Source organism: Cherax quadricarinatus, chromosome 98 (assembly GCF_038502225.1).
Source record: "Cherax quadricarinatus isolate ZL_2023a chromosome 98, ASM3850222v1, whole genome shotgun sequence".
In the NCBI taxonomy this organism is placed as follows: domain Eukaryota; kingdom Metazoa; phylum Arthropoda; class Malacostraca; order Decapoda; family Parastacidae; genus Cherax; species Cherax quadricarinatus.
Genome location: NC_091389.1, coordinates 9,665,470 through 9,691,495, shown reverse-complemented (window position 1 = coordinate 9,691,495; position 26,026 = coordinate 9,665,470). Strand labels below are relative to the sequence as shown.

Here is a 26,026-nt window from a genome sequence, read left to right as displayed (position 1 = left end):
TTAAGGTTACCAACTATAACATATATTTTAAACTTTTTTATATTTTTATATTGTCCAAAACTTTCATGTTTAAAATAAATATATTGTACAGGTTCACATCCCTTTATCCGAAATTCTGAAATTCGAAAAGTTCCTAAAACTGAAGTTTTTTCGTGGAGTGTGGAGCGTCGGTCATCTCAGTGCTGGGTCACGCCGCCACATAGTGGCGTTGACAATCATTCTGAAATTCAAAACAATACAGGCCCCAAGGGTTTTGGATAAAGGGATGAGGACCAATTTATGTAATACACCTACCATCTGACTTACGACCTGCTCGACTTACGACCACTTGACTTACGACCGTGTTTTTTATGCCAAATTTCTGGGAAATAAACAAGTATTTGTGTTGTAATAAAGTTGGTAGAATTACCGACAATATGTAAAGTAAAAGGACACAAGTGCAATTAATGTGACATTTATTGTGGCAACGTTTCGCTCTCCAGTAATAGCTTGATAAAGCTCCTGGAGAGCGAAACGTTGCCACAATGAAATATCACATTAGTTACACTTGTGTCCTTTTACTTTACAAGTATTTGTGTTGTACACAGTGTTTATGCTAAACCTTACAGTATAAAATACAGTACTAACAGCATAAAAAGTAAAGTAAAACATGAAATACCAAAATAAAACAGTAAAATAAAGTCATTACAAAAATGTTTTGTTGATATTCAGTAGTAAAGTTCGACTTACGACCGGTTTCTCGGAACCGAACTCGGTCGTAAGTCGGATGGTAGGTGTACTTTATCGCATCTACGTATTTATATTCTAGAGGAACAGAGTTATGCTTGTGGTGTCCTGCCTTCAATGCTTTGCTTATCATATACGTATTTATTGTAAACATTCCTTTGATATACCTTTGACGGCTTTTGAGTATGTATCTAGATAGGCTAGTCTGGTATTAGCTTGATCAACCAGGCTGTTGCTGACCTGCTGCCCCACACATTCATCACAGCCTGGTTGATCTGGCACCTAGTGAAGATACTTGTCCAGCTTCCTGTTGAAGACTTCTGCACTTGTTACAACAGTGTTTCTGATATTTTCTGGTAGGATGTTGAATGATCTGATATGAGTGAATGGAGACAAGGAGTTGTTAATGGACATACTGTTGGAGTGCGAGCAAGGTAATGAGGGGATTCAGGCAAACCGGGTAGCTGGACTTGAGTCCTGGAGGTGGGAAGTACAGTGGAACCCCGAGTTTGGAACTTTCTTCGTTCCAGAAGGCTGTTCAAGTGCTGATACCGAATGAATTTGTTCCCATAAGGAATAATGTAAATTAGATTAATCTGTTTCAGACCCCCAAAAATACACTTACAAAAGCACTGACAATAATACACTTACATAAATAAATAAAGTTTCTTTGTATAGGTTATGATGTGTAATTAGAATTTTGATTTGCTAAGTACAAAGATAGCCATTATCATGCCGAGGCATTTCAGGTAAACTAATCCTAATACACCTACCCTCCGACTTACGACCTGCTCGACTTACAACCACTCGACTCACGACCGTGTTTTTTATGCCAAATTTCTGGGAAATAAACAAGTATTTGTGTTGTAATAAAGTTGGTAGAATTACCGACAATATGTAAAGTAAAAGGACACAAGTGCAACTAATGTGACATTTATTGTGGCAACGTTTCGCTCTCCAGTAATAGCTTGATAAAGCTCCTGGAGAGCGAAACGTTGCCACAATGAAATATCACATTAGTTACACTTGTGTCCTTTTACTTTACAAGTATTTGTGTTGTACACAGTGTTTATGCTAAACCTTACAGTATAAAATACAGTACTAACAGCATAAAAAGTAAAGTAAAACATGAAATACCAAAATAAAACAATAAAATAAAGTCATTACAAAAATGTTTTGTTGATATTCAGTAGTAAAGTTCGACTTACGACCGGTTTCTCGGAACTGAACTCGGCCGTAAGTCGGATGGTAGGTGTACATAGTAACTAATTAAAACTAGATAAGATAATAGTACATAGTAATTATACTTAATAAACATGGAATAGTGGTTAGTTGTTTTATAGTCTTATTTGGACTTAATAAATCTCATGTAAACTTAGTACAAAATCTAATTTACAAGTAATGGTGCAGGTGGTAATATTTTATGGATTGGTAGAATTAAAAGCCAGGAGGTCACATGATAAGACTAATTAGCAGATGTTTTGGCAGATTTGGTTAATATTGAGAAACAAAATGATTTTATGGAATGGCAGAACTAAGAGCCTAGAGGTCACATGATAGTAGATGTTTGGTTGATTTGGTTAATATTGTGAGATAAGATGATTTTTTAGCAGAGTCCTAAATTTATAAGTTGTCTGGGGATCCTTGACCAGTTCCGGTAGCGAGTTCCAGATCTTCGGACCTTTTATGTGCATAGCGTTCTTGCATAGTGAGAGTCTGACTCGAGGGATGTTGAAAAGTGCCTTATGCCTTGTATTGTGACTGTGCATTCTGTTGTAACTGTCGAGTAGTTTTAGGGGAGGGTTTACAGTGGAGTTTAAAGTTCTGTACAGTGGACCCCCGGTTAACGATTTTAATCCGTGCAAGAGGGATAATTGTTATGCGAAATAATCGTTATGCGAATGAATTTTCCCCATAAGAAATAATGGAAATACAGTGGACCCCCGCATAACGATGGCATCACATAGCGATTTTTCCGCATACCGATTACTTTTATCGCAAAATTTTTGCCGCGCATACCGATTAAAAACCCGCTTACCGATTTTCGTCCGAGACGCGTCCAATGTGCCCTCAGCCAGCCTCACATGTGCCGGCCGTCCCATTGTTTACCAGCCAGCCTCCGCGGTAACATCCAAGCATACACTCGGAATATTTCGTATTATTACAGTGTTTTCGGTGCTGTTTCTGGAAAATAAGTGACCATGGGCCCCAAGAAAGCTTCTAGTGCCAACCCTGTGGTAAAAAGGGTGAGAATTAGTATGGAAATTAAGAAAGATTTTGAAGGGTTTGGGGCTAACCCTGAGAAGCCTATGCCAGTTGTGGAATCCATTGTGCCTACTTCAAAGATTAAGGAAATGTGTGCACAGTGGGTTGAACTGCAAACCTTTATAGATGAAAATCACCCTGACACAGCTGTTGCAAGCCGTGCTGGTGACTATTTCAATGACAATGTTGTGGCCCATTTTAGACAAATCGTAAAGGAACGGGAGGTACAGAGCTCTATGGACAGATTTGTTGTGCGACAGAGGTCCAGTGACTCTCAAGCTGGTCCTAGTGGCATTAAAAGAAGAAGGGAAGTAACCCCGGAAAAGGACTTGCTACCTCAAGTCGTAATGGAAGGGGATTCCCCTTCTAAACAGTAAGAAGATAATGCTCTCCCCTCCTCCCATCCCATCAATCATCACCAGATCTTCAATAAAAGTAAGTGTCATGTAATTGTGCATGCCTTTTTCAGTTTGTGTGTATTAAAATTAACATTTCATGTGGTAAAAAAAAAATTTTTTCATACTTTTGGGCGTCTTGCACGGATTAATTTTATTTCCATTATTTCTTATGGGGAAAATTCATTCGCATAACGATTATTTCGCATAACGATTATCCCTCTTGCACGGATTAAAATCGTTAACCGGGGGTCCACTGTAAAATTAATCCGTGCAAGACGCCCAAAAGTATGAAAAAAAATTTTTTTTACCACATGAAATGTTAATTTTAATACACACAAACTGAAAAAGGCATGCACAATTACATGACACTTACTTTTATTGAAGATCTGGTGATGATTGATGGGATGGGAGGAGGGGAGAGCATTATCTTCTTACTGTTTAGAAGGGGAATCCCCTTCCATTACGACTTGAGGTAGCAAGTCCTTTTCCGGGGTTACTTCCCTTCTTCTTTTAATGCCACTAGGACCAGCTTGAGAGTCACTGGACCTCTGTCGCACAACAAATCTGTCCATAGAGCTCTGTACCTCCCGTTCCTTTACGATTTGTCTAAAATGGGCCACAACATTGTCATTGAAATAGTCACCAGCACGGCTTGCAACAGCTGTGTCAGGGTGATTTTCATCTATAAAGGTTTGCAGTTCAACCCACTGTGCACACATTTCCTTAATCTTTGAAGTAGGCACAATGGATTCCACAACTGGCATAGGCTTCTCAGGGTTAGCCCCAAACCCTTCAAAATCTTTCTTAATTTCCATACTAATTCTCACCCTTTTTACCACAGGGTTGGCACTAGAAGCTTTCTTGGGGCCCATGGTCACTTATTTTCCAGAAACAGCACCGAAAACACTGTAATAATACGAAATATTCCGAGTGTATGCTTGGATGTTACCGCGGAGGCTGGCTGGTAAACAATGGGACGGCCGGCACATGTGAGGCTGGCTGAGGGCACATTGGACGCGTCTCGGACGAAAATCGGTAAGCGGGTTTTTAATCGGTATGCGCGGCAAAAATTTTGCGATAAAAGTAATCGGTATGCGGAAAAATCGCTATGTGATGCCATCGTTATGCGGGGGTCCACTGTATATGTAGTAGGCACAATAATAAGAGTGTATGTCTTGTATATTTAGCAAGTTGAGTCTTCTGAAAAGTGGTGTGTGCTGTCTAGCCCAGGAGCTGGTTATCACCCACACAGCAGTGTTTTGTTGGATTATTAAGGGTCTAAGGTGGTTGGCTGTGGTAGAGCCCCAGGCACAGATACCATAGGTGAGGCAAGGATATATTAGAGAGTGGTACAGGGTAAGGAGAGTCGTTTGTGGTACATAGTAGCATATCTTGGAAAGGATTCCTACTGATTTGGAAATTTTCTTGGCTATGTGATGGGTATGGGACTGAAATTTAAGATTACAGTCAAGGAGAAGACCCAGAAACTTGCCCTCCGTGCGTCTTGATATAGAGGAACCATTTAACAGTGTGTTGAGTTGAATATTTGGTCGAGTTGGAAGCAGTTTGAAACTCGGGGTACTACTGTACAGTGCTTGTATCCTGAAGGAAGGATGTCATCAGAATTGTGATATCAGCACACTTCTGGCAAAACAGAGATTGAATGAATGATGGTAAATGCGTTTACTTCTTTGGGTCACCGTACCTTGGCATGACATAGCTGTTAAAATAAAAAAAATATATGTAGATGTTAACCCCTTCAGGGTCCAAGGCCAAAATCTGAAGTGGTGCCCCAGTGTCCAAGAATTTAAAAAAAAAAAAAAATTTATTTTTTCTTATGAAATGGTAGAGAATCTTTTTGTGAATGTAATAAAACAAAAAATACGAAATTTGATGGAAAATTGACGAAATTATGCTCTCGTGAATTTTGATGTGTCAGCGATATTTACGAATCGGCGATTTTGCCAACTTTGACTCCCATTTTAGGCCAATTACATTATTCCAGTCGACCAAATTCTCAGCTATTTCACTAGTATTACTTCCATTCTATCGATTGAGCACAAGAAATCGCCAAGTCAACTGTGTCAACTACAAAATAAAGTGACCGGAAATTGGTAATTTGGCCAATTTAACACAAAGTTCAAAATATTCCAATTTCAAAATAGGGTCCAGAATAAACAATGTAGGTATTCCTGGCACTAAACTAACATTTCCTCTGTTCATTAGTTATGTTTTGAGGCTTTACAAATAAATTCCATTTTGATTTTTTATTCACATAATGAATTTTTATTCACACCAAAAAATAGAAGATTTACTGTTATGCAATATTGTAATAATTGTATAAATATCATCACCACATTTGTGAATGTATATTAGACCCACCAGCTGACGTGTATTAGACGTGTGAGGTCGTTTGTTTACTCTTGAATATCGGCAAAAAGTTAACATTTCCGCTACTTTGAGCTCAGTTTCAAGCCATTTTCAGTGCTAAAACCAATCAAAATCATCTCTATTTCTGTAATATGTCTTCCATTCTATCAAATGAGACCAAGAAATCACAAATACAACTATAAAAAACATACGAAAAAACACTGCAAAGTCGCTGTTTTAATCGAAAATCATGGTCTCAGTTTTTTTTTCTCTCATTATACACAGTGTGGTGCAGGATTTGTTTTATGTGGTGCACACATACCACATAGATGTATTCTCTCATATCTAGGCCCAAATTTACCACTCACAATTTATCAGAGTGAGCTGAGCTCATGGCGTAGATCTACGGTTTGGACCCTGAACGTAAAGCCGTAGATCTACGGAACAGACCCTGAAAGGGTTAAATCTCTGGTGACTGTAGCACGATTATACATATAGTATCATCATGTGCGAGACAGATGTTATATGTACAGTATAGTCATGTGCGTGACAGATATATGTACAGTATAGTCATGTGCGAGACAGATATATGTACAGTATAGTCATGTGCGAGACAGATATATGTACAGTATAGTCATGTGCATGACATATATGTACAGTATAGTCATGTGCGAGACAGATATACATGTACAGTATAGTCATGTGCGAGACAGATATACATGTATGTACAGTATAGTCATGTGCGTGACAGATATATGTACAGTATAGTCATGTGCGAGACAGATATATGTACAGTATAGTCATGTGCGTGACAGATATATGTACAGTGTGCGAGACAGATATATGTACAGTATAGTCATGTGCGTGACAGATATATGTACAGTATAGTCATGTGCGTGACAGATATATGTACAGTATAGTCATGTGCGTGACAGATATATGTACAGTATAGTCATGTGCGTGACAGATATATGTACAGTATAGTCATGTGCGTGACAGATATATGTACAGTATAGTCATGTGCGTGACAGATATATGTACAGTATAGTCATGTGTGACAGATATATGTACAGTATAGTCATGTGCATGACAGATATATGTACAGTATAGTCATGTGCGTGACAGATATATGTACAGTATAGTCATGTGCGTGACAGATATATGTACAGTATAGTCATGTGCGTGACAGATATATGTACAGTATAGTCATGTGCGTGACAGATATATGTACAGTATAGTCATGTGCGTGACAGATATATGTACAGTATAGTCATGTGCATGACAGATATATGTACAGTATAGTCATGTGTAAGGACACAGACGTTATACATACAGTATCATGTACGAGACATTTGTCTGCTACAAATACAATTTTTCTGTAACACTACCTAGCTGTATAACCCATGTGGGTTTAGTCCTTAGTTCTGATTGTAATAATAATAATAATAATAATAATAATAATAATAATAATACCTATTACTTGTACATTACTACAACTTATTATTCACAAAACAGAGTACTGCACTAGGCCTACTGGCCTATGTTAGATAGGCCAGGAGGCTTATTGAAGTTATTTACTTCAGTTTCAGCACTGTATAACCCTTTCATGTTTAGTGCTTAATTTGATTATAGCATTATTATTATTTGTTTCGCTAATGTTATTTGGAGTTTAACACATTGGTCATCTCCCACTGAGGTTGTGTGACCTGAAAAAGAAAGACCTTCACCATCACTCGCACTGTCACTGTCTTGCCAGTGGCACACAGATACGACAGTTTAGATGTCCCTCTAAACAGTAAATTTCCCAAATCCCTTCTTTAGATCTAAGTGCAGGCACTGTACCTCCCACCACCAGGACTCAAATCTGACTAACTAGTTTCTCTGAATCCCTTCGCAAAATGTTAATGCGTTTGTACTCCAACAGCTCATCAAGTCCCAAAACTATTTGTCTCCACTCCTATCTAACATGCTTATACATGCCTGCTGTATGTCCAAGCCCCTCACACATAAAACCTCTTTTATCCCCTCCATCCTTTCTTAGGACAACCACTACTACTCCTACTCTCCCCCCCCCCCCCACTATAGATTTATACATCCTCTAAGCCATCCTATTTTGCTACATTCTCTCTAAGTGGCCAAACCACCTCAACAACCCCTCCTCAGCCCTCAGAATAATACTTTTAGTAATGCCACGCTATGAATTCTCTGCATATTTACACCACACATTGCCCTTAGACAAGACATCTCCACTGCCTCCAGCCTCCTCGCTGCAGCATATGTATATGCAGCCCAAACTGATAATACTAACAATGTCTCTCTCCAGCCTAGGAATTCACACACTGAGATTTTTGGATTCAATACTCATAATAAAAGAAGTTAGAAATTACACGAGAAAACATCATGAGACAGCCATCACACAGAAACAAGGTAACATTTAACTGACTAAACCTGTAACTATGTAGATAATATATGTACCAGGTATACTACCAAGAACTACCATCCACTACTCAACATGTCTCAAGATCTAGTGTGATTATTATAATCATAATAAAGTGAATACAGGAAAGAGTAAGGTTATGAGGATAAAAAGATTAGGTGATGAAAGATTGAATATCAGATTGGAGGGAGAGAGTATGGAGGAGGTGAATGTATTCAGATATTTGGGAGTGGACGTGTCAGCGGATGGGTCTATGAAAGATGAGGTGAATCATAGAATTGATGAGGGGAAAAGGGTGAGTGGTGCACTTAGGAGTCTGTGGAGACAAAGAACTTTGTCCTTGGAGGCAAAGAGGGGAATGTATGAGAGTATAGTTTTACCAATGCTCTTATATGGGTGTGAAGCATGGGTGATGAATGTTGCAGCGAGGAGAAGGCTGGAGGCAGTGGAGATGTCATGTCTGAGAGCAATGTGTGGTGTGAATATAATGCAGAGAATTCGTAGTTTGGAAGTTAGGAGGAGGTGCGGGATTACCAAAACTGTTGTCCAGAGGGCTGAGGAAGGGTTGTTGAGGTGGTTCGGACATGTGGAGAGAATGGAGCGAAACAGAATAACTTCAAGAGTGTATCAGTCTGTAGTGGAAGGAAGGCGGGGTAGGGGTCGGCCTAGGAAAGGTTGGAGGGAGGGGGTAAAGGAGGTTTTGTGTGCGAGGGGCTTGGACTTCCAGCAGGCATGCGTGAGCGTGTTTGATAGGAGTGAATGGAGACAAATGGTTTTTAATACTTGACGTGCTGTTGGAGTGTGAGCAAAGTAACATTTATGAAGGGGTTCAGGGAAACTGGCAGGCCGGACTTGAGTCCTGGATTGGGAAGTACAGTGCCTGCACTCTGAAGGAGGGGTGTTAATGTTGCAGTTTAAAAACTGTAGTGTAAAGCACCCTTCTGGCAAGACAGTGATGGAGTGAATGATGGTGAAAGTTTTTCTTTTTCGGGCCACCCTGCCTTGGTGGGAATCGGCCAGTGTGATAATAAAAAAAATAAAAATAAAGTGATAAACCCACAGGGGCCATACAGCACTGCAGGGTAGGGCATGATAAGGGTGTAATATCCTGGATCAGAAACTAGCGAGGGTGGAGAATATAACAGGTAGAATTAGTAAGTTTGGTGACGAGTGTTAAAATTATGTCAGCATGACAATGTTTGAACAAATCCCTCAAGGGAGGTCCCTTGATGCTGATGAAGGACTCTTGATCTAGGGAATTGGACTGTGCTCTAGTTCCCTGAATTAAGGCTGAATACCTTCCACATCTCCCCCACAGGCGCTGTATAATCCTACGGATTTAGCGCTTTCCCCTTGATTATACAGTGGACCCCCGCTTAACGATCACCTCCAAATGCGACCAATTATGTAAGTGTATTTATGTAAGTGCGTTTGTACGTGTATGTTTGGGGGTCTGAAATGGACTAATCTACTTCACAATATTCCTTATGGGAAAAAATTCGGTCAGTACTGGCACCTGAACATACTTCTGGAGTGAAAAAAGTTCGTTAACCGGGGGTCCACTGTAATAATGTTTGTACAGAAATGAGTGATATTTAGGTTATTATTATCATGGGGGAGTGCTAAACCTGTATGTTATACAGCACCTGGGGGGTGGATGGAAGGCATTCAGGAAACTGGAGCACAGATCTAATTCCCTAGAATTAAGAATTAATCTAAGTCTGCTGGAAATGCCTAGCCATGCTAGGTGTCGTAGTGGCCCCCTCTGTAATTAGTATTTTATAACATGTAAACCATAAAATACCCAAAACCTGTAAACCCCACATTGTAACCCCTTTTTTTTTTTTTTTTCAACAAGTCGGTCGTGTCCCACCGAGGCAGGGTGACCCACCGAGGCAGGGTGACCCACCGAGGCAGGGTGACCCACCGAGGCAGGGTGACCCACCGAGGCAGGGTGACCCAAAAAGAAAGAAAATCCCCAAAAAGAAAATACTTTCATCATCATTCAACACTTTCACCACACTCGCACATTATCACTGTTTTTGCAGAGGTGCTCAGAATACAACAGTTTAGAAGCATATACGTATAAAGATACACAACATATCCCTCCAAACTGCTAATATAGAGAATAAACTTGAATTGAATTGAATAGATCAAAAGCCCCTCACCAGCATCAAGGAACCTCTCTTGAGGGGGACATTAAGTGTACATGCAGAAAGCCCCTTAGTATACAGAGTATTCTGGTCATTATTATTATAATCAAGGGGGAAGCGCTAAACCCGGAGGATTATACAGCGCCTGGGGGGGGGATGGGGGATGTAGTATTCTGGTCAAACTTAAGCCTATCTTAGGAAGTATAATCATCTTCCCTGGCTATAAATTGAACAGCAGCGCTGTATAGCCCTTGTGGCTTAGCGCTTCTTTTTGATTATAATAATAATACTATAAATTGAACAACCACCAGACTTAGGTCTGCTGTGCAGGTGGAATGCAGTCTTGATGAAGTCTGCAGTTGATGTTTGTATTTATTGACCACAGCTTGGTATTCTCACACAAACTAAGCTAATAATTTTAATTTTATTATAGAGGATAAATCAAACTTAAGATTATGTCATTTATATAAATAAAAGTTAATCAGTGTTTTATTTAACTTATTATATTCCCCTCAAAAAGGGCACCCTGATGACAGCAGAGCATCCAAGGAGTTGAAGCTACCCTTCCTTAGATCAAACCTGATTGGCTCCCAGGTGCTGTATGACCATTACAGATACACAAATGACCTGCACACAGAAGAAAGAATCTAAAATGATGTTTCAATCCGACTCGGACCTTTAACCAGTGTATAAGCAATTAATGATCTAGGTCAGACCAAAACGTCATCATAAACCATACCACGGGTTCAAACCCCACCCGTGGTATGGTTTGTTTGCAATCGTGTCATTACGATTTCGTGAGTCATCATAAATTTCTTTCTCTTACGTGCGAGTTATTTGTATAATCCAGTCATGGACTTTTTTTTTTTTCTGACCATTATGGACTTTGCTCTTCTCCATCAATGTACTGATATATGAAAATATAGTCTTTTGAGTTGTATTCATGGAGCAGTGCTAAACCCACAAGGACTGTCCAACCCCTAGGCTATGGAAGGTAATCAGTTTTGATCTGGGGAACGTCAGTGGGCAACTACAATTCCTTGGATGAAAAGTCCACTACCAATACTGTGGCACCTCTTATAAGCTGAACAATACTATATATCAAGATGTACATCATAATATATCCAGAAATTGAGCATTGTTCATGATCAACATTAATCATTAAAGTCATGTATAATCATCAATGTTGTACATTTTTGTATAACATATCCATCACAACCAGGATGTGATGGATATGTGGGCTAGCAGGATACCAGTAGTAACAGTCTGCTTGACCAGACAAGCTTGACTGCATAGGAAATTCTCAAAACCCATCAAAGGGAGGTAAAGGTATAGAAGATCATTCACTGAAATTTATGCTCTTTTGAAAGTGATAGTTGAAGTTTAGGTTTCGGTGGTGGTGGCTGCTATAGCTGCTTTGACAGTGTTTGCGGCTGTGGCTGTAGATTATGCTCTGGAGGTGGTGACCGTAGCTTTTGCTTCAGTAGTTGTGGTTGAAGTTATTGATTTGGAGGTGTTGAAAGGGGTGATTGAGGTGCAAGACTTTTTAACTTGATAAAAACGTGGGATGGGCTCCCCTTTGGCTGACTGGCGAAGACGTTTATAGAGTTCGTTGTAGGGACGACACAACACCTCCATTCCTTTCTTAAACTCCAAGCTCCGCTGCTTTACTGGATCCATTGCAAAAATTCTATCAGTGATAGAAGTCAGATCATTCCTCAACTCTGACAGATTTTCCAGATTCAGTGTATCTGCTTTGGAATCACTGTTACTGTCTACAATTTCAATCTTCTGCATCTCTTCGACTTCCTCATTCGTCAGCTGAACGTTGTGAGAAGCAAGTAGTTCCTCCACCTCTGTGTGCTTCATGTCAACAAAACCTTCACCTCCAAACTGCCAAGCCAGCCTAAGAATTCTTCTCACCTCCTCCTCAACATCGGGTAACATGCTGAACTCATTCACCGCTTCGCTCCACAACTTCTTCCAACAGGCATTGATGGTAGATTCTGTGACCTCGTCAATTGCCTCCCTGATATTTTCAATACAGTGTGCAATATTATATTCCTTCCAACATTTATCTAAGTCTCCCTCTGGATCACTTTTAACGGCATTCAAAATACGACGGAAAGTGCACATTGTGTAATACCTCTTAAATGCATCAGTTAAAGGCTGAAGTATGGGAACCATCTGAGGAGGCAAGAACTCTACCTTGATGTTAGGATATGAGTGAGTTAAGTCACGTGGGTGGGTAGGAGCATTGTCTAGGAGCAGTAAGGCTTTAAAAGGCAACTGCTTGGACGTCAGATAGCCCTCGACTCCAGGTACAAAGCATTGGTGAAACCATTCCCTAAAAATACATCTGTTGAGCCAGGAGTTCGTATTGAACCTCCAGAAAACTGACATATTATCCTTATCTTTGTTTTTAAGTGCCCGGGGGTTAAAAGAGTGGTAGAGTAACATTGGCATGATTATACAGTCTCCCCTAGCGTTTGCACAGAGGAGGATGGTCAACCTGTCTTTAGATGCCTTAAAGCCAGGAGCACATCTTTCATTCCTAGAGATATATGTCTGTCCTGGCATTCTTTTCCAGAAGAGGGTCATCTCGGCAGCATTAAACACCTGCTCTGGCAGGTATTCCCCCTCTTTTATGATACGCTTGAACTCAATAACATAGTCTGTTTTCACCAACGTCTTGACATTCCTTTTCCTATTAGGTACAGACGCACCGTCATCATTATTCTTGCGCTGAGGAAACGTAATGCTGAGTTAAAAATAAACAGTTTTATTACTCGACAACAGAATGATCATACACAATGGTCTAAGGTGAAACACTTGTCATCAAAAGCATTTAAGGCAAAAATAATAAATCAGTACAGTGCCTACACTCAAAACAAGAGATTGGGGATATTCGCTGTTTAGAGGAACGTCTAAACTGTCGTATCTGGGCACCACTGGCAAGACAGTGATAGGTGTGATAAAAAAAAATAATTTAGCATTTTATAATTCTTTTGGGTTTAGCACTTAGTTTTGATGATAATAAATAATAAGTATAATAATAAGTAATAATAAAAATGATGTGATAATATAAATACAGTGGACCCCCGCTTAACGATCACCTCCAAATGCGACCAATTATGTAAGTGTATTTATGTAAGTGCGTTTGTACGTGTATGTTTGGGGGTCTGAAATGGACTAATCTACTTCACAATATTCTTTATGGGAAAAAATTCGGTCAGTACTGGCACCTGAACATACTACTGGAATGAAAAAAGTTCGTTAACCGGGGGTCCACTGTATATTAATAATATAAATAATAATAATATTGAAGTAGGGACATCATAGTTTATCTGGAGTTTATCTGGAGAGAGTTCCGGGGGTCAACGCCCCCGCGGCCCGGTCTGTGACCAGGCCTCCTTAGGTCAGTGTCCCAGGATGCGACCCACACCAGTCGACTAACAACCAGGTACCCATTTTACTGATGGGGAACATAGACAACAGGTGGAAAAAAACACGTCCAATGTTTCTACTCTGGCTGGGAATCGAACCCAGGCCCTCACCGTGTGAAGCCAGAGCGTTAACCACCAGGCCACCAGAGCCGTTGGAGAGTAATCTGAACTGTGACATCGGTAAGTAAGTTTAGTTAGGTAAAGGTATACATAAGTACAAATATACACAGTAAATTACCCCAATTTAACCCAAATTTACACTGTATGATAACTGTACTTACGGGAAGACAACGGACAGTGAATATAAGATGGTGTGATGTGTTGCTTGCTGGGTCACTCTACCATGGCAGGAGACAACCTGGAGGGTGTATACCTGGAGGATGTATACTTGGAGGGTGTATACCTGGAGTATACCTGTAGGGTGTATACCTGGAGGGTGTTCTGGGGGGTTAATGCCCCCATGGCCCAGTTCATGGCCAGTTTAAAAAAAAAAAAATCTCACCTTGAGAGTTTTACACCTGAAGTGTGTAGATTCATCCTCCAGTTTTAGAGCTGGAGTCACTGGAAGCACAGTCTTCCTCGAGGGACTCGACCCCCTGACTTTAGAGGCAGGAATTACGTGCATTGCTGCCTGGTCGTTCCGGATACTTGTCTTCGGTGGTTGTTCGTTATGGGGAGTGCCCACTCAGTCTGTTGAGAGATTGCTAAATTACAATTGGAGGTATTATTTTATTTGCAAGTTTATTTAGGTACAGGTACACATATGTATAATTATCATACATAGTAACTATTATAAGATAAGATTTTGTTTGTATTTTTAACCTCGGAGGGTTAATAAGCCAGGATAACCCAAGAAAGTCAGTGGGTCATCCAGGACTGTCTGTCTTATTTCCCTGTTCAGTACATCCACACTTATTACTGTGCAATCTATATCTACAGGACCTTAAATTCCAATATTAACCTTGACCTAAAACGCTTTCTTGATAGTTGTGACAGGACCCACAGGCATAACACCAGACACAAACATCTCTATGACATTCCCCGTGTTCGACTAAACCTTTACAAAAATTCAATGTATTTCAAAGGCCCTAAAATCTGGAACACCCTACCTGAAAACTCTAGAACTGCAGACACATTCATCACCTTCAAAACTACAGTTAGAAAACATCTTATCTCCCTGATCCACCACCTAACTACATGGTGGTTCACAATTGCACTCACTCACCCGCTGACTATAAACCCAGAAATACTAATCTTAATCTTAAAATAATGAATCCTAACTAGTCATAAGTTTGCCTATGATACTCCAACATAGACACTTTGTATTGTGCCAAAACAAAAGCATTCACATTGCTAAACTCACAAATTATAATGTAGTCACTTAGCCTTAATACCATAATCTGTAAGGATTTAATGTAGATAAATGGTTCAGAGAACCAACACGTTGATAAATTAGACACATGTGCAACTCTTGGGTATCTTTATTGAAGAAACGTTTCGCCACACAGTGGCTTCATCAGTCCATACAAAGGAGAATCTTGAAGAACAGGAGGAGAATGAGGTAATCAGTCCCTCAACCTTGAGTCGATGTGGTCTAATTTATCAACATGTCGATTCTCTGAACCATTCATCTACAAACCTGTCAGACACTGCAATTTCTTGGGATCTTAATACTTGGGAATTCTTCACTTGCCTAATTCTTGAGCACGACCTACTTCCACATTGAACAAATGTGACACCACCTATGACTGCTGCACCTCTCCTGCCATACGGTTTATAAGCTCCTTCTCCGCACATATGCCGTATTCTATTCAAGACTGATGGACTGAACACATCGACTCAAGGTTGAGGGACTGATTACCTCATTCTCCTCCTGCTCTTCAAGATTCTTCTTTGTATGGACTGATGAAGCCACTGTGTGGCGAAACGTTTCCTCAATAAAGATACCCAAGAGTTGCACATGTGTCTAATTTAACAAGGATTTAATGTTAAGAATTAATCTAATTCTGCTCGAAATGCCTAGCCATGCTAGGTGCCCTAGCGGCCCCCTCTGTAATTAGTATTTTATAACATGTAAACCACACATTGTAACCCTTATAGAGAATAAACTTTGATTTGATTCGAGTAACACCGTAACAGCGTTACGTTATATTCATGGGGAAGCTCTAAACCCGTAGGATTATACAGCTCCTGTGGGGAGGATGAAAGGCATTCAGGTTTAATTCAGGGAACCGGAGCACAGATCCAATTCCCTAGATCAAGAGCCCTTCAACAAGGAATCTCCCTTAACGGGAACTGCGTTACAGTAACCGCTGTGTAAATCGCTCACCAGCATAACAAAAAAGTCACATAAAGTGACTTATTTCCATTGTGGTCATTGTAATTTATTATTTTTTAAAGTCTATCTGAACCTCACTGGTTCCAAAATATGAGTGTTGAACCTCACTTTTAAACCTGAATTACCACTCATCAACAGGCTCAACATCTCTATTTTCTCTCACACAACATTCATCAATCTCCTCTGCAACTTCTGCATCGTGCAACAGCACTTACTTCCAAAAAACGTATGAAACGTCGAGCGTCTGACGTCAAGTTGGACAGTGTTGTTTGTTGTGGGTTTATAGGGCCACTGAAGGTGCCGCCGTACCAAGTCCTATATGGACACATTACAGAGAATGTATTGTCTACGTTTCGCCCACACACTGGGCTTTATCTAGTCACGAATGAGTCTACAAGGGCAAAGAGCCGTTATTGTCTACGTTTTGCCCACACAGTGGGCTTTATCTAGTCACAAATTGGTCTATATGGGCAAAGTGTATTTACCACTTTTCGCCCACATAGTGGGTTTTATCTAGTCACGAATGAGTCTACAAGGGCAAAGAGTCATTATTGTCTACGTTTCGCCCACACACTGGGCTTTATCTAGTCAAAATGGGTCTACATGTGTGGGTGGCCTGGTGGCTAAAGCTCCCGCTTCACACACGGAGGGCCCGGGTTCGATTCCCGGCGGGTGGAAACATTTCGACACGTTTCCTTACACCTGTTGTCCTGTTCACCTAGCAGCAAATAGGTACCTGGGTGTTAGTCGACTGGTGTGGGTCACATCCTGGGTGTTAGTGGACTGGTGTGGGTCGCATCCTGGGGGACAAGATTAAGGACCACAATGGAAATAAGTTAGACAGTCCTCGATGACGCACTGACTTTCTTGGGTTATCCTGGGTGGCTAACCCTCCGGGGTTAAAAATCCCAACGAAATCTTATCTCTTATCTTATCTTACATGGGCAGTGTATTTACCACTTTACGCCCACACAGTGGGCTTGATCTAGTCACAAATGGGTCTATATGGGTAAAGAGTCTTTATTGCCTACGTTTCGCCCACACAGTTCGCTTTATCAAGTTGCGAACAGGTTAATCTACATGAGTAAATTTGCTTGTAACTTGAAAAAGTCTGTGCGAATGTTGGTCATCAAACTTACACCTGTTAACCATATTTATCTTCTGCTGGGCTATAAAAACATCTGGTTATACAATGTAAACCAAGGACCTTAATAGACATCAAGGACCCAATGGAAACCAAGGACACCAACTGAAACCAAGGACCCTAATTGAAACCAAGGACCACAATGGAACCAAGGACCACAATGGAACCAAGGACCACAATGGAACCAAGGACCACAATGGAACCAAGGACCACAATGGAACGAAGGACCACAATGGAACGAAGGACCACAATGGTACCAAGGACCACAATGGAACCAAGGACCACAAAGGAACCAAGGACCACAGTGGAACCAAGGACCACAATGGAACCAAGGACCACAATGGAACCAAGGACCACAGTGGAACCAAGGACCACAATGGAACCAAGGACCACAATGGAACCAAGGACCACAATGGAACCAAGGACCACAATGGTACCAAGGACCACAATGGAACCAAGGACCTCAATGGGCATTAAGGATCCCAGTGGAAACCAAAGACCCAAATGGACACCAAGGACCACAATGCACAATAAGGACCCCAGTAAACACTAAGGACCACAATAGACACCAAGGACCACAATGGACACCAAGGACAACAGCGGGCACCAAGGGCCACAATAAGCAACAAGGACTCCAATAGACAACAAGGACTTCAATAGACAACAAGGACTCCAATAGACAACGAGGACTCCAAAAGACAACAAGGACTCCAATAGACACCAAGGACCACAATGGACACCAAGGACCACAATAGACAACAACAAGAACTGCAGTAGACACCAAGTACCACAATGGACACCAAGGACTACAATGGACACCAAGGATCACAGTTGCTACCAAGGACCCCAATAGACAAGGCCCGGTGGCCTGGTGGCTAAAGCTCCCGCTTCACACATGGAGGGCCCGGGTTCGATTCCCGGCGGGTGGAAACATTTCGACACGTTTCCTTACACCTGTTGTCCTGTTCACCTAGCAGCAAATAGGTACCTGGGTGTTAGTCGACTGGTGTGGGTGGCATCCTGGGGGACAAGATTAAGGACCCCAATGGAAATAAGTTAGACAGTCCTCGATGACGCACTGACTTTCTTGGGTTATCCTGGGTGGCTAACCCTCCTGGGTTAAAAATCCCAACGAAATCTTATCTTATTTATTTATTTATTTATTTATTTATTTATTTATTTATTTATTTATTTAAAAATTTGTGCACACATACAGAGGTACAAAAAATACAGAAAAGAGCAGTATGCCAAAGCCACTTATACTATGCATAGCATTACGGGCTGGCTTAAAATTAACTTAAGATGTACTAAGCAATGATGAAATCAGTGATAAAACATTAATGTAAACAGATTACTATAAAGCACAAGTGAGTATTACAAAGACAGGTCATATGGTTGTATGCATTGTTGTACATTCAGTAGAATGGAGTATTCTGTTAGGTAGTGTATTTAAAAAATATTAAAGTTAGATTGGGTTTTAGGTTTAACATTTATGTGATATAATTGTGAGAAACATTTAAGATATACAATTTATAAGGTTCAGTTATTCAGTATTTATTTGGTTTTGGGTGAGTAAGTGATCTTTGAGAAGAGACTTGAATTTATAAACAGGTAGTGTTTCTTTTATATTTACAGGTAATGAGTTCCAGATTTTAGGGCCTTTTATGTATCTGGATCTGGAGAGAGTTCCGGGGGTCAACGCCCCCGCGGCCCAGTCTGAGACCAGGCCTCCTGGTGGATCAGAGCCTGATCAACCAGGCTGTTGCTGCTGGCTGCACGCAAACCAACATACGAGCCACAGCCCGGCTGATCCGGAACTGACTTTAGGTGCTTGTCCAGTGCCAGCTTGAAGACTGCCAGGGGTCTGTTGGTAATCCCCCTTATGTGTGCTGGGAGGCAGTTGAACAGTCTCGGGCCCCTGACACTTATTGTATGGTCTCTTAACGTGCTAGTGACACCCCTGCTTTTCATTGGGGGGATGGTGCATCGTCTGCCAAGTCTTTTGCTTTCGTAGTGGGTGATTTTCGTGTGCAAGTTCGGTACTAGTCCCTCTAGGATTTTCCAGGTGTATATAATCATGTATCTCTCCCTCCTGCGTTCCAGGGAATACAGGTTTAGGAACCTCAAGCGCATTGAGTTTTTGCATAGTGTGAGATGAACACGAGGAACATCAAAGAGTGATCTGTGCCTTGTGTTATGGTCATGTGTTCTGTTGAGGTTGGCAAGGAGATGTTTGAGGGGAGGGTTAATATCAGAGTTAAGTGTTCTATGTATGTAATAGGTGCAGTAATAAGTATGAATGTTTTGTATGGTGAATAGGTTTAGTGTATTGAATATTGGTGGAGTGTGCTGCCTATAGTGAGAATTTGTTATCATTCTAACTGCAGCCTTTTGTTGGGTAATTAGTGGTCTGAGATGGTTACTTGTTGTTGAGCCCCATGCACAAATTCCATAGGTGAGATAGGGGTAAATAAGAGTGATAAAGGGCCAGGAGGGCTGACTGTGGAACATAGTACCGTATCTTCGATAGTATGCCTACAGTCTTGGAAATTTTCTTAGAAATTTGTTGTATATGTGTATGAAATTTGAGTCTATTATCAAGGTGGATTCCTAAGAATTTTCCCTCTGTTAGCTTTGTGATAGGTGATCCGTTTATCATTATGTTAAGAGGGACATCTGTAGCTCTGTTACCAAACTGAATGAAGTAGGTTTTGTCAATGTTTAGTGTAAGTTTGTTAGTCCTCATCCAGGTAGATATTTTCTGTAATTCTGTATTTACAGTATTGGCTAGTGTGACTGGGCTCGGGTGAGAGAAGACGTATGTAGTGTCATCTGCAAATAGTGTGGGTTTGAGTAATTGCGAAGCATTTGGTAGGTCATTTATGTATAGGAGAAAGAGAAGAGGGCCAAGGACACTTCCCTGTGGGACACCAACTGTAATTGGTTGTGCAGAAGAGTTTGCCCCATTTGCATACACATATTGGCTTCTGTTGCTGAGGTATGACTTGAGGTAGTTGAGGGAGTGCCCTCTTATACCATAGTGTGACAATTTTACGTGGAGCAAGTCATGGTTAACTGTATCAAAAGCTTTACGTAAGTCAATGAAGATCCCCAGTGGGACTTCTTTTTTCTCTATTGCAGTGTATATATGTTCTAGCATGTGTATAATAGCATCATTAGTATTTTTATTTGGCCTGAATCCAAATTGGCAGGGGTTGAGTATGTTTCGGGAGATAAGGTAGGAGTAGATTCGTTTATGAATTAATTTTTCGAAGATTTTTGAGAGAGGGTGTAAGTTGGATATTGGCGTATAGTTATTCAACTCTGTTTGGTCTCCTCCTTTGTGGATCGGGGTGACCCTTGCTATTTTGAGTACTGTGGGGAAGGTGGAGGATTCAATGGATTTGTTAAAGAGTGTTGGAATGATTGGTGATAGCACTTGTGACACTTTTTTGTATATAAAGGGTGGTAAGGTATTTAAATCTCCTGCCTTGTTTTTTTATCTAGACACCAAGGACCACAATGGACACCAGTGACCACAGTGGACACCAAGGACCACAATAAACAACAAGGACCCAGTAGACACCAAGGACCACAATGGGCACCAAGGACCACAATAAACAACAAGGACCCAATAGACACCAAGGACCACAATGGGCACCAAGGACCACAATAAACAACAAGGACCCAATAGACACCAAGGACCACAATGGGCACCAAGGACCACAATAAACAACAAGGACCCAATAGGCACCAAGGACCACAATGGGCACCAAGGACCACAATAAACAACAAGGACCCAGTAGACACCAAGGACCACAATGGGCACCAAAGACCACAATAAACAACAAGGACCCAGTAGACACCAAGGACCACAATGGGCACCAAGGACCACAATAAACAACAAGGACCCAATAGACACCAAGGACCACAATGGGCACCAAGGACCACAATAAACAACAAGGACCCAATAGACACCAAGGACCACAATGGGCACCAAGGGCCACAGTGGACGCCAAGGACCACTATATACAACAAGGACCCAATAGACACCAAGAACCACAATAGACAATAAGGACTCTATTGGAAATCAGTCTGACTTTTTTTTATAAGGGGGGGATATCCTGGTGGGTATTTGACATATGTTAAACTATGTGTGATAACTGTACATGTGTGTATTATTATTATTATTATTATTATAATAAAAAAGCGCCAAACCTACAAGGGTCATGTGTAGCTGTACCTAAATAAACTTAATTCCTCTCTGAGCACCTGGAACCAGAGCTCAATACGGCGCCATTTATGGCTGCCCTATAATCCCACAACAAATTCAGTTTTCTCATTTTGGGATCATTTTTTTCTCTCCTCTGGACAATATTGTTGTTCTGGGCAGCAGATATTAACTCTTTTTTCTGCATTTGCTGAGTGAAAAGTGACAGGAAGTGGTAGACGTGCCCATACCTCTCACATGCCCGGTATTGAACCCGGGTCTTCCATTGTGAGCTCCACCATAACTACAAGTACCAGAATAACATTATTTAGTCAAGATAGTTGTGTTGTGAAGGATAAAAGAGAGTGTGTCTCTGGACACCAAGGTAGCCGTTTTATGGAGGTTCGACGCTGGCGAGAAAGTGTGCGCCGTTGCCCGTCACATCGCAGCGCTGTATAGCCCTTGTGGTTTAGCGCTTCTTTTTGATTATAATGATAATAATACTCATCACATTGGATTACCCAAATCAATGGTGCATACCATTATTAAGAACTGCAATAAAAATGCAGAGAGCGAATCGTGCGAATCCCGGCACCGCTGCCAGAATTACCCGCACTCGTAATTTGTTTGTTCCAGAAGTTGAAAATGCAAAGGAGTTCAATTTCCAGGTGAGTAAGGGATGGTTCAACCGATTTAAGAAATGAGGCAACCTGCATAGCTTTGTACTGATAGGCGAAGCCGTGACCGGTGCCGATACTGAAGCTGCTATGATATTTGAGTGTGAGTTTAGAAAGATCGTCAACGACGGAGGCTACACACCACCGCAGCAAATTTTCAGTGTTGATGAAACTGGTCTATACTGGAAGCGTTTACCATCACGGACAAACATACGAGGAAACGAGGAAACAACTCCTGGATTAAAGGCATCAAAAGACCGTCTTGAACTACTATTGGGAGGAAACGCAGTGGAGGATTTGAAGTTAAAGCCCATGTTGGTCTACCACTTGAAAACACCCTGGGCCATAAAGAAATTCGAACCTAATTTCCCTATGATCTGGCTGGCCAATAAAATAGCTCGCATAACTAAAAGTATTTTTAAGCATCGGTTTTCAACTTATTTCTGCCCAACGGTTGAAAAATACTGCACTGAGAAAAATCTTCCCCACAAGGCACTGCTGGATAATGCCACGTGTCACCCCAGTACGTTAAGAAAAATTTCCAAACATATCAAGGTTGTGTCCCTAGACAACCACATAATTCATTCGACCAATGGAACAAGGTGTTATTAAGACATTTAAGGTTTGTCATGTGAGGAATGTGTTGTCTAAAGTCATTAGAGACATCAACGGTAAGGATAAACCACCAATCAACGACGCTGTATCTAGAAGAACGGGGAAAACAGCCATTACCCGACTCGGTGCAGTGATCAGAAGATGACTATCATTGGTGAGTTCTCTCTTAATTTCACTGTATTTTGTACAGGCATATCTTGTTAATACGGCACTTCGCTTCAGAGCACTTTGCTAATAGGGCACAACTTCATCGTATTTTGGACAGGCATACCTTGTCAACACAGCGCTTCACTTTAGAGCGTTTCACTAGTACGAAGCTTTTCAGTTATGGTGTATTCATGTTTATTATTTTCGGCACTCGCCTTGCTCTTAACCCTTAAATGGTCCAAACGTATATATACGTTTTTTCAACATCTGAAAGTATGTAAAAAAATGTAGATCTTTTTTTTTGTTTTACATTTGAAAATGTGTAAAAAAAACTTTTATCTACATTTTTTTTTGTTGGGTTTGAAAATATGTAAAAAAAAAGTATTATTATTATTATTATTACAATCAAGGGGGAAGCGCTAAACCCGGAGGATTATACAGCGCCTGGGGGGGGGGATGTGGAAGGCATTCAGGCTTAATTTGGGGAACTGGAGCACAGATCCAATTCCCTAAATCAAGAGCCCCTCACCAACATCAAGGAACCTTCCTTGAGGGGTCAAAAAAAAAAAAAAAAAAAAAAAAAGTAGATTTACTTTTGTAGCTACGAATTTGAACGTCGATTTGTTTGGACCGTTTAAGGGTTAAGATGGTTTTCAGTAATTATTATTTTTTTTAACTTATTATTTTTACATTTGCATTTTTTTTTAGGCCTAGTGCTATAGCATACTTAATGATAGAGTAAACATGATTTTAGGCTTTAATACGCACTGACAAGTGACAAAAAGGCTGTGATTTGCTTTAAGGTGATACTGGCTTTACGATGATGGTGTGGAACATAATTCGCCATATTAGCAAGATAAGATTTCATTCGTATTTTTAACCCCGGAGGGTTAGCCACCCAGGATAACCCAAGAAAGTCAGTGCGTCATCGAGGACTGTCTAACTTATTTCCATTGTGGTCCTTAATCTTGTCCTCCAGGATGCGACCCACACCAGTCCACTAACACCCAGGTACCTATTTGCTGCTAGGTGAACAGGACAGGTGTAAGGAAACAAGTTGAAATGTTTCCACCCGCTGGGAATCAAACCCGGGCCCTCCGTGTGTGCAGCGAGAACTTTAGCCACCAGGACACCTGACCTGTACTCTGCTTGCTGGCTCGTGTTCATTCAGTGTTGCAGGTTGTTGGTGTCTGTTAGTTCCAACACATTGTAACCTTTACAAAGAAATAAAAGCTAAATCTTTATCTTTAACAAAAATTTCTTCACCGAAGTAATTGCTCTTGCACCATCGTAAAGTCAAAATATCGTAAGTTGAACCATCGTAAGTCAAGGGGCATCTGTAGTAGGATTAGTCTGCCCGAAATGCACAGTATTTTAACTGCTTTCTTTTATGCCTGACAATGTTATATTACATGCAAACTACATTACTATACTGTAGACAAGAAATACAGGTACTCCTTACTTAAGTGAGGAGAACCTGTATTAAGTGTATTGTAAGTGTATTTTAAGTGTATTCTAAGTATTTTAAGTGTATTCGAAGTATTTTAAGTGTATATTAAGTGTATTCTAAGTGTATTTTAAGTGTATTCTAAGTATTTAAAGTGTATTCTAAGTGTATTCTAAGTGTATTTTAAGTGTATTCTAAGTGTATTTTAAGTGTATTCAAACCTAACCATTCTGTAATCTGGCAAACTCACTAATCCGGCACACTACAGGTCCCAATGATGCCGGATTAGTGATGGCCGACCTGTACTGTGTACAGCATCATATGTGTACATGTACTTACGTGTTGTTTATTTGCTACTTTTTAGCATTATTCTGATTTAACAGACACTCCGACATACTCCCATTAGTCCGCTATTAGAATTCTCATCACCTAATCATAATAAAACCTCTAATTCCTTAAAGACTAAACTTGATAAAAACCATATACAGTGGACCCCCGCATAACGATCACCTCCGAATGTGACCAATTATGTAAGTGTATTTATGTAAGTGCGTTTGTACGTATATGTTTGGGGGTCTGAAATGGACTAATCTACTTCACAATATTTCTTATGGGAACAAATTCGGTCAGTACTGGCACCTGAACATACTTCTGGAGTGAAAAAATATCGTTAACCGGGGGTCCACTGTACTAGTATGAACTAATAGTATACAGTGGACCCCCGGTTAACGATATTTTTTCACTCCAGAAGTATGTTCAGGTGCCAGTACTGACCGAATTTGTTCCCATAAGAAATATTGTGAAGTAGATTAGTCCATTTCAGACCCCCAAACATATACGTACAAACGCACTTACATAAATACACTTACATAATTGGTCACATTCGGAGGTAATCGTTATGCGGGGGTCCACTGTATTCAATTCTCTTATATTCATTGTAAGTCCTAAATTGATATTTACACTCACCCATGTGACCGTGTGTATAAAATTACTCATATTGTTTTTAACTTATTTATCTTAAGTTTGCCAGAAATGCTCGGTATACAGTGAACCCCCGCATAACGATATTATTTCAATCCAGAAGTCTGTTTGGGTGCCGTTATAGACCGAATTTGTTCCCATAAGACATATTGTGAATTAGATTAGTCCGTTTCAGACCCCCAAAAATACACCTACAAAAGCACTTACAAAAATACACTTACATAATTGGTCGAGTTGGGAGCTGATCGTTATGTGGGGGTCCACTGTATATAGGGGTTTTCTACATGTACACCCAAATGTCATTCACCTTTGTACAAACATTGTATCATGCTTAAATAAAGTACATTTATCCTTATACCTATAATAAAGTTTAATTGCTAGATTATGCGCAATAAGTGTAGAATTATCATTTTTTTCACTGCTGGGAAGCACTTTACGACTTCTCTTAGAACTGCCAGGCTCGGCGGCTCGGTGGCCTGGTGGCTAAAGCTCCCGCTTCACACACGGAGGGCCCGGGTTCGATTCCCGGCGGGTGAAAGCATTCCGACACGTTTCCTTACACCTGTCCTGTTCACCTAGTAGCAAATAGGCACCTGGGTGTTAGTCGACTGGTGTGGGTCGCATCCTGGGGGACAAGATTGAGGACCCCAGTGGAAATAAGTTAGACAGTCC

At 40.7% G+C, this 26,026-nt stretch overlaps 1 protein-coding gene and 1 long non-coding RNA gene across 4 annotated transcripts in view; one reads left to right on the top strand and one right to left on the bottom strand.

Annotated features, from left to right (window-relative positions):
- Positions 1–10,759: 10,759 nt before the first annotated feature.
- On the bottom strand, positions 10,760–16,430 carry LOC128702478 (tigger transposable element-derived protein 1). The gene is made up of 3 exons (XM_053796716.2): positions 16,349–16,430; positions 14,298–14,485; positions 10,760–13,094 (listed from the first exon to the last, which is right to left on the bottom strand). The coding sequence occupies exons 2-3, from the start codon at positions 14,418–14,420 to the stop codon at positions 11,796–11,798; spliced, it is 1,422 nt and encodes a 473-aa protein (XP_053652691.2). The 5' UTR covers positions 14,421–14,485; positions 16,349–16,430; the 3' UTR covers positions 10,760–11,795.
- A 5,146-nt stretch (positions 16,431–21,576) lies between these two features.
- Positions 21,577–26,026, top strand: part of LOC138855530 (uncharacterized) — a 24,423-nt gene continuing 19,973 nt past the window's right edge. For all 3 annotated transcript variants that reach the window (XR_011394768.1, XR_011394770.1, XR_011394769.1), the window contains exon 1: positions 21,577–22,933. This is a non-coding gene — a long non-coding RNA (uncharacterized lncRNA). The remainder of the gene's footprint in view (positions 22,934–26,026) is intronic.